The sequence below is a fragment of the Lactuca saligna genome, chromosome 4 (genome assembly GCF_052625555.1).
Source record: "Lactuca saligna cultivar CGN05327 chromosome 4, ASM5262555v1, whole genome shotgun sequence".
Taxonomy (NCBI): Eukaryota; Viridiplantae; Streptophyta; class Magnoliopsida; order Asterales; family Asteraceae; genus Lactuca; species Lactuca saligna.
The window spans coordinates 75,405,584-75,415,167 of record NC_136420.1 but is presented as its reverse complement, the minus strand read 5'-3'; the positions used below and the strand labels follow the sequence as shown (position 1 = coordinate 75,415,167).

Sequence of the window (9,584 nt, the reverse complement as noted above, 5' to 3'; positions counted from 1 at the left end):
AGTAGAGAAATGTATCACATCAGTCGTAGGGCGAATCCTAACCTGTCTCGTAAAAAGAGACTAAAAATACACCAGAAATTCTTTCTTAACCAAACTTGGCTCATCAACCCACATTCCATCCCTCAAAACACCACGGATACCCAAATAACACCTCTTACGTAGTGACGGATTCCTTCAGGGCCGGGAGAGGCCATGGCCCCAATGTTATTTACTCTAGTTCATGTTTATATATTAAATAATTTATAAGTATCCAATGGAAGAAAAAACACTGTTGCGGAAACTTGAATGGAATAAGAAATACTAAAAAATAAAAAACTAGAAACTAGAATTTGTGACGATACCTAAAATTCCTAAATTGAAGGAAAACTGATCCACCAAAATTTAAACTTCTAAACTTTTATCTATTTAATGACATAAAAAAGAAAGAAAATTAAACTAAAATGTCTCAAACATAAAGCTGAAACCGCCCTTAAAAATCAGTCGGTGGCACCTCTCTTCTCGGGTTTGAGCATCTTCCTGAGTCGTTGTCAGCCATGGATTCACCTATGCAGCCTTGCTTACTTGTAAGTACATACAACACTATAGTACCATGGACAAAACCAGAATTCTCATCTCCCTCGATACCATTATGAATCTTTTTCTTCTGTACTATATCTAACTAAGAAAGATGATCTAAACCCATAAGCTCCTTCTGAATTGTAATATGCTACTCATGTAGTGTAACCGACCACCATCTTCCATAAAACGTGCATCAATCGACTCAAGAAACTTCTACAACTCATTTTTTATGGAACCCACCTGATCAGGATTACTAGTATTCCAGAGCCTCATGTTAGATACAAGAAATTGCACATTCTTCTTAAAAATAACCCATGGATTATCATAGATAACCCCCAAAGTTATATGCGACCAAGACTCTCGAACAACCCAAAACCATCCATATCGAACCAAGAATGGAATAAACAAAATTGATATGGACCATGATCAACTGACTGAACTGAGAACATTCCATCATCAACCTGAACTTTTAACATTGTTATAAAATTATTGACTTCAAAACAAGCATTCCCATGATGTTCTCTTCAAAATCCATACATAATTGGTCTAATAATAGATTCAAAAAGTGTGTCGTTCTGAAACTTCAAAATCACGTAGCAAGTTGTAAGGAAGACAACATCCAAACACTTCCTTTGTAATATTGCGATTTTTATTTGATTCTTCCATTTAAAAAGCTTTGAGAAATTAGAAAACATCGGCATTACTATTTCACCACCATGTGATATCTTTTCTAACATGTCTCCCAAAATCTCATGAAAAATACATATTATCAAGAAGTCTAGTTATCAAACATGTGGTTCGAAAAACAGATTCCAAAAACAGAGGTTTTGTGACATTATTTAAAAGCAAAAAATGTTATAGTGGTGTTTTTTCCAATGACAGAAATTGCATTAAAGAAAACGGACTTGCAGGAGTTTAAACTTATTATATATACGTACTAATGTACTAATTGTAAGTTCTCTGTTCTATTGGACCACTTCAATATATATATATATATATATATATATATATATATATATATATATATATATATATATATATATATATATACTTTTTAAAACCCTTTGCTTTGCTGTAACTAGGGATGAGCGTGAGACGAAACCGGTACCGACCCGTCCTGTTCCCGATTTCCCGAATATCGAATTTGATCGAAAGTTAATCCCGAGTACCAAACCGAATTAACATCACTGGTACTGGTACCGGGAATGGTAACGGTACTCCGTATTAGTACCGATACCGGCGATACCAATTTCTTTCGGAATTTCATGTATTTGGAGTACCAAGTACCGTTCCGTATTTTTAAATTCGGTACGGTTCGGTACCAGTTCCGGTACTGTACCGGTACGAGATCGGGATTTGGGATGGTACTTGGTACTCCAAATACATTAAATTCGGGAATCGGTACCGTCAGTACCGGTACTCCGGAGTACCGATACCATTCCCGGTACCGGTACCAGTGATGTTAATTCGGTTCGGTACTCAGGTTTAACTTTCGATCAAATTCGGTATTCGGGAAATCGAGAACGGGACGGGTCGGTACCGGTTCCGTCCCACGCTCATCCCTAGTCTTCTACATCTACCATTGTTGCCTAAGAAAGCCCTAACATTGATTTCTTAGAGATGATTAGTAATCAACTGTTCTTTTATTATTTCTGCGAACGGGGTTGTCACTAAAAACCAAGAAGCTGAAGCCTTGAAGAAAAAGAATGATGCCAACAGGAAGTTAATATTCAACAGGGCCAAGAAATACATTGAGGAGTATGAAGCTCAGGTATACGATCATATGATTCATATCCCATTCTAATCCTCTTTATCTCTTTCAATCTTAAACTAATATATCTTTTTTATAGATTTCAGCAAAAGGAATTGATTCAGCTGAAACGTATGGCACAATTTGAAAGGTGAATTTTATGTGAATCGTGAAGCCAAGACGTTGTTCATCATTAGGATTCGTGGGTATGCATTATTGCAAACTATAAAATGACTAAATTCTGCTAATATTAACAACACCTGATTATTTATTTAAAATTCTATCTTTGCTAAATATTCAGCGTCAATTATGACGAGAACAAATTTGTAACCACTTTATATCTATTTCATTTACCCTTTAACACCGGTTAATATATCTAACCAGGAGGCCTATAATAGAGAGTCAAAATATATTGACGTTAGGAAAGATACACATAGTAGAGTTAGTAAAACATGTAAGTTCATTAGGTAGACCATGATATACGTATATACCTGCTTATTTCCTTGATTTCCTTTGTTCTTTTTTGCTTAATTAGCATTTGTTCATATTAGCAGTTATCAACTTCATTAGGTGGACCAGCATATACCTTTATGGGTTTATGGAAAGATAGAAGTATTGTACATTTACGGATTTACCCGTGGGTTCATTTTTAGACAATTAACAAATTTGCATTATTATTTTTAGCTAAAAATCTATTTTTTATTTTTATTTTTTTTCATACAGATGTGGACACAGATACATCAATTAACAACTGAGAAAGATGATGCACAATCACATGTTAAAGGTTTATTGTGTGTGGTTAAAAGTAATGGAAGTTCATTGCCAACTTTTTTGAATATCTTACAATTCGGTTCAGATGAATACCCTCATCTACGAGTGCAAACAACAAATTTCATGATGAAAAAAAAGGGTTTAAACCCAAACTTTTTTTCTTTTATGACGAAACTGCCCCTTTTTGTTTGTTTTGTTGCAATTGTGACCAAATTCCATGTTTCTTGGTTTTAAAAGGTCTGATTCGATAAATGATAATAGATCGATATATAGTTTTTTTTTTCAAATTTTACGTTGTAAAAATAACAGATTGACCAAATTGCTGGTTTTTCTATGTTTTTATATAACGTTTATGACCAAATTGCCCATCCGTTTTCTGTTGCAATTATTAGGTGTTTCTGTGTTCGTTATCACAAGTTTTTGTTGAATTTCTTCATTTTTCTATACCAGCTGTTTGATGAAATGTTTACTTTAAAGGATGTGTCGATTGCTGTAACTGTGGAAGGATTCTGCTTTGAACAATGAATCGTATACAACGACTTTTTAAGTTCCTGATGTTGTAATGCGCTAGCATGTGTAATGTATGATCGGTTGCATTTTTTTAAACTTTTTTTTAGTTATTCAACGAATATGTGATTGTAATTTATAGGTTGGATTTCTTGCTGGTCAATTGTGGTCAATGTAAGGTTAAAAACATTTTGATTTTGATCTTTTTGTGTAGTATCGTGAGTTTTTGAATAGTTGTATACATATGGAACTCAAAGGATTGCTTGGTAGCTTAATTTCCAATAAATGACAATTTTGCCCATGTGTTGGGAACTTTAATTCTGATTCATGGAATTGAAATCTAAGCACAATCATATTAATTTCGACGAATTACATAAGTGGTGAACATGAGTGGGTTTGGGCTACAACAATACTTTCCAACCCGCAACTTCAACAAGTTGCGGGTTTCTTCCCTAGTTTAATACTAAATATAGTTTGGGAAAATGATTTACAAGCTCAACGAAGTTTCCAAATTGTTCAAAAACCCAATCATGTTTTGTCTGTCCAAAAAACCCAACGAATTTAACATTTTGTCTAAAAAACTCAATTAAGTTATACTTTCCTGAAAGTCAAATAAGAGAATTAGATGATGTGGCTTATTACCGTATCGGAAAAATGACTTGTTAGACAACAAAGTTTCCAGAACGTTTAAAAAACTCCAATCATGTTTCGACTGTTAAAAAAAAACTCAATGAACTTAAACAAAACAAATTTTGGATTTTTTTGAACGGTTTGGAACTTTGTTGGACTTTTTAGACAAAAAGTTAAGTTCGTTGGATTTTTTTGAACAGACAAAATATGATTGAGATTTTTTAAATGGTTTAGAAACTTTGTTGGGCTTTTAAATCATTTTTCCAATATAGTTTTGTTATTGTAATTGGTGAAAAAAATACTTGGTTGTGATATTAGTCAATTAACCTGACTATAAATCAACCTTGAATTCATAGTAGGCATTTTATCGACATTTGATGCGTAGACAAATCTACATAAGTTATACTAATATCTTTCATAAACAGTTAAAATCATAATAAAAAGCTAATAATATTAACTAGTAAGTTAAAATCATAGTAAAAAGCTAATAATGGTAGTTAGTATGTTACTAAACATGCATAACACCGAAAGTGTAAGGAGCAAACCAGCAAATATATAAAAGTCATGCAGCAAAAGTGGTAACCAAAGAAGTATATGGACTAAACATGGCAACATATTGTGTAGGAGTAATTTGCAAAAATTCTATTAGACAGGGACTATTTTTGTAGCTTTCTAAACATAAAGGCCGTTTCTGAATAAAAAATATACAATAACCTTTTCAGTAAATTATGGGGATAATTTCTGTAATTTATTTTCCTGGAAACCAAACATACCAAAATCTTCAACATATGGGTTGTTTTTATAAAAAAGAATTCATGAGAACCTTTTTTGTGAATTAAAAAATACATGGACTAAATCTATCAAAATCTATAAACATGGTGGCGCAACTCTAAAACTAAAAGATTTTGCGACAAAACTCGTAAAATGGAAAAATATATTCTTCATAGAGACAAAACTTTCTAACTAATATATAGTAGAATGATCAAAGGCTAATAAGAGTTATTCATTACACTCAACTTCAAATAAGTCGCAAACAAGTCTCCTACTTTGTGTTGCTCTAAAGGAATTAAAATATAAATAAAAAACAATAAAAGGGCAAAACAAAAAGTTCTTAATTGTTTAGCAAAAGGTCCTCTTTCTCATGTTTCCATTGCTTCACTCGCATCTTCGCTATCTTTACCTGAAAATTTCATAAATATAGTTACAATATTTACTATAACCAAATAAAATTAGTGAAATTATCTAAAATTTTGTATCTATATTGAGAATTTACCTCTTTGTTCCAATCTGTTCGGTAGGTAACCCAACACAAAATCACCGTTTGCATCACCATACCCCCTACCAGCCCCGACCATATTCCCTACATTTTGTATACATAAAAAATTATGTACATATATTTATTTATGTGATACCATTAAATCACACATAATTTAAATGTGTGATTTAATGTTGACAAGTATTAATTGTGTACCTTAGCACCAAAGTCAAAGTAGAAGGCCAACAGAACACCAAGGGGAACTCCAACCATATAATAGCATCCGATGTTCACATATGCAACAAATGATTGCCATCCACATCCAACCGCGACCCCTATTTATTTTGATTTTCATTTGTTACAATCTTAAATAGCATAAATATATTTTATTTGGACTTCGTTTGTTACATCTACAAGATAAAACATTACAGAATAAGGCTTGATTAGACTAATTGACAAGTCTTTACAGTTATTTTTAAGGACATAATCCATAAAACGACCGTTGTTTGTTTGGTTGTTTAACTTCTAGTTTAACCAACAAGATTTGGAAGAAAAATTACTTTTTTTTTTTCAATCCGATGTCTCACCTTATTTAATTGTGAAGGTGAGAAAAAAACATGTCTCACCTTTTTTTAATTATGAAGGCAAGAAAAAAGATAGTAAGTCCATGTGTCACATTCTTTTTATAAAACAATAAAACATTTTTTTTTTTTTGTCAAATTTGTCAGCCTAGTCAAACATAGTATGCTTGTTGTGTATTGTTTTGTCTCACATAACGTAACAAATAGCAAACAGTAAATTTAAATTCTTACCTGAAAGGACAGGTTGAATTCCATTGAGGAGGATCGAAAATACAAGTAGAGGAGTAAGTTCCGAGACAGCTTCTGCGACAATCTCTCCTTCGGTAAAAATATAGCTTATGTAATGTCTTCCAAAAAACAGAACGATACCACATATGCAAGCCACAATAAACGACGTCGATGTCACAACTACAACTGCAAATGATATCGATTTCTCATGTCCTGCTCCTAGCTCGTTGCTAACTCTCACACTGTCATAAATACACAAATTCTTTCGTCACTAAAAACATCAACCAATAAACAGCTTTCAATTAATGGATGCTAAGCATATATACCTTGCAGCGGCATTGAATCCAACCGAAATCATGAAAACCCATCCGAGAATCGTTGAACAAACAGCCAACGCATCCAATGCAATTTCCGGATTCGGAAGCAAACCAGCGACCAAAATAAGAATCTGAAAATACCATGTCTCCAGACACAACATCACTGCGGAAGCTGCCGATAGCTTAAAGAACGACCAAAGCCCAGAAAACGCCTCCACGCTAAACCCAGTCCACGTCTCCTTAGTCCGATCACTCTTGAGGATATACACAAACTGCGCCAACACAATCACCCACCATGAAAAACTCAAAACCAACGCGCCACCCAGTAGACCCCAATCCAAGACGTACATCACAAGATAGGACAACGGAAGGTGAACCACGAAGATCCCGGCGGCGATGTAGGCGCTGGGGAAGACGATGCTTTGTGATTGAAGGAACTTTTGGATTGGGAAGTTGGCTGCGTATGCGAAGATCTGCGGGATGAGTCCGTAGATGAACAGGGAGGCTGCGGAGGAGATTTCTTTTGATTGGCCGAGTAAGAGGAGAATGGGTTTGGAGAAAATGTAGATAAGCATAAGAGGAATCGCTGTCAGCATTAGAAGAATCGTGGATCTTTGAAGGTAAACACCCAGCATTCCGAATTGCTTTGCTCCAAATGCTTGACCACATAGAGTCTCCGCTGCGCTCCCCATCCCAAGCTACCAAAAAAAAAAAAAACACCGAAGGTTATGCTCCACAAATACAAAAAGGTAGTAGATATTGATTACTAAAAGCCAATATAATTTATACCAGAAGACCGAAGGCGAACATTTGAACACCATTGTTGCCAAGAGTGGCGGCTGCGAGCTGAAGATTACCAAGGTGGCCGCTGAAGATTTGGGTGGAGATCGACGTCAAGTTGTTCAGCAAGTACACAACGATAGTTGGAGCTGCTAGCCAGAATAAGCTAAGAAGTTCAAGAGGCAACGCCTTTTTGTATCGCTGGAAGGTGGTTAAACTGGTGTCCGATAGTATCTGCTCCAGCTCCGAGCTCACCACTTCCCCTTTCGGCTCCGGAACCACCTGTGAATTCCGGTGATCGGAGAGAATGGGTTGGGTCAACCCATCATGGTGGTTGGACCTTGAATCCATTGGCTAAGGCTGAGCCTGAGCCTTCTTTAGTGTCTAGTGAACGGATTGGTTGTTATGCTATATAATCTTGGTGAATCTAGAGAATATGATCGTCGCTGTTATATACAGAAGATGAAGATCTCACACCATTTAAAAAATATATAAAAACTTTTTATTATATATTATGTCCTATATAGTGGTGTGGCAAGAATCAAGCAAGATCTTTTGATATTAATTAAAGTATTAAATTAATAGTATAATAATAGTAATACAGTAAAATAAAATATCTATATATATAGGAAATTGTGTATGTATATATTGGACCTCTCACACAACGTTTAGTTACCACTTTAGGCTACCTACTACATATAACATAGAAATAAATCAATAATGGCCTTAAAACTTTAAAATAAGAAAGCAGAAAACATGTGCTTATTTAACGATCACATGTTCCCATCTTCAATCAAATTTGCTGCCTCACTTACATTGGTATTGAGGACCCGCTGCTAACGGATCACGCATTTTTTTTAAAATGTTTGATTAAAAACACGATTGAGAAAAGAAATAATATTGTGTGTACGTGTTGCTACATTCATAAAAATGTGCCTTGGTTACTCTATGATTGTATTTTAATAAAATTAAATATTAATGAAGATTGAGTTGGTTTGAATTGTTCATAAATAAACTAAAGTTCACAAAATTTGGGTTATGTTTAGAATTAAGAGTTTGTTTATTAATGAAATAGTGGGTTCGTATTGGTTAGTAATAAAAGTATATTTTATAAAAGCTGGTTATTAATACAACTATACAAGTATATTTTATAGAAGCTTTAAATAAATTTTGTATAGCTTTTTACCCTTGAAATATAGAGGTTTTTATAGAATTTATTCCATCTTTTTAAGGGTTTTTGAAATGTAGAGGTTTTTATAAATTGTATTCTATTGTTTAAGGGTTATTGGTAAACGCTGAATGTTTTAGATGATGGTGATTGATGATTTTAGGGTGAGATTATGTTCTAGAATTTTGTAACTCTTTTGAGATATAAAGAATTATGGTTTGTTCATAACTAAGGCATGTCTCATTTTGTTCTTTATATAGTACTAATGTTTAAAAGTTTGACAAATAAAATCAATTTTAAATTTATTGAATGCTCATCTAACGAACCATACAAGAGTCTTCATGACTGAGACAAAAAAAATAGTATTAGAGTAGATTTATTAATATCCATGACGATTAAACTCTACAAATAAGTGTCATCCTTATGATGAGAACAAATTCACGATGCTGTTTAATAAGACTCTTATGGTCTTCGAAACCATAGACTACAACATGTCGGAGATCATCATTGATGGGCTTTACCTTCCTATGTGTGAAATCACCGAGAAGGTGTCCATGTTAGAAGTGTCATAACCTATGTAGCCTAATGGACTAAATATGAAAATCCAAAGGTTAATATTGATGTTAGAGCCAGAGCTAAAATATGCATTAACTACCTTATGATGCATACAATATTCTTGAAAAATTAAATTATGCAAAGGAAATATTAAACACTCTAAATGTGCCATAGGATGGAGCTAATAAGTTACTTAATTCACTTAATGCAATTTATAAGCCTCATGTTGGTGTTCTTAAGAATAGTGAGAATATCAAGACTATGGATCTTCAAAGCATGTTTGGGAACTTGAGAAACTATGAAAAAATAAAATCAAAAAGACATGAAAATACCACGGACATGAAATAAGGACACAAGTCACATTTTGATGCTCTTTTTCCAAGAAACAAGAAGATTGTTAAAGACACTTCTGGTGAGGAAGAAACTCAAGTTAATGCTAAAGATGGGACTAAAGATGAGGAACTATAATAATTCTCTACATTGG

The 9,584-nt window shown here is 33.8% G+C and overlaps 1 protein-coding gene across 1 annotated transcript; it reads right to left on the bottom strand.

Moving 5' to 3' along the window:
- Window positions 1-5,203: 5,203 nt before the first annotated feature.
- On the bottom strand, window positions 5,204-7,846 carry LOC145042155 (protein DETOXIFICATION 40-like). Its single transcript, XM_078990539.1, has 6 exons — window positions 7,387-7,846; window positions 6,607-7,295; window positions 6,284-6,522; window positions 5,688-5,806; window positions 5,490-5,576; window positions 5,204-5,396 (listed from the first exon to the last, which is right to left on the bottom strand). Exons 1-6 carry the CDS (start codon window positions 7,726-7,728, stop codon window positions 5,328-5,330), a joined length of 1,545 nt encoding a protein of 514 aa, XP_078846665.1. The 5' UTR covers window positions 7,729-7,846; the 3' UTR covers window positions 5,204-5,327.
- Between the last annotated feature and the right edge of the window lie 1,738 nt (window positions 7,847-9,584).

Excerpts from the sequence above, each read along its gene's own strand:
- LOC145042155 (XM_078990539.1), bottom strand. The coding sequence starts at position 7,728 with ATGGATTCAAGGTCCAACCACCATGATGGGTTGACCCAACCCATTCTC. Across the intron at positions 6,523-6,606 it reads GGATTCAATGCCGCTGCAAG|TGTGAGAGTTAGCAACGAGC; the intron begins GTATATATGCTT and ends TATTTATGACAG. Across the intron at positions 5,807-6,283 it reads AATTCAACCTGTCCTTTCAG|GGGTCGCGGTTGGATGTGGA; the intron begins GTAAGAATTTAA and ends CAAAATAAATAG.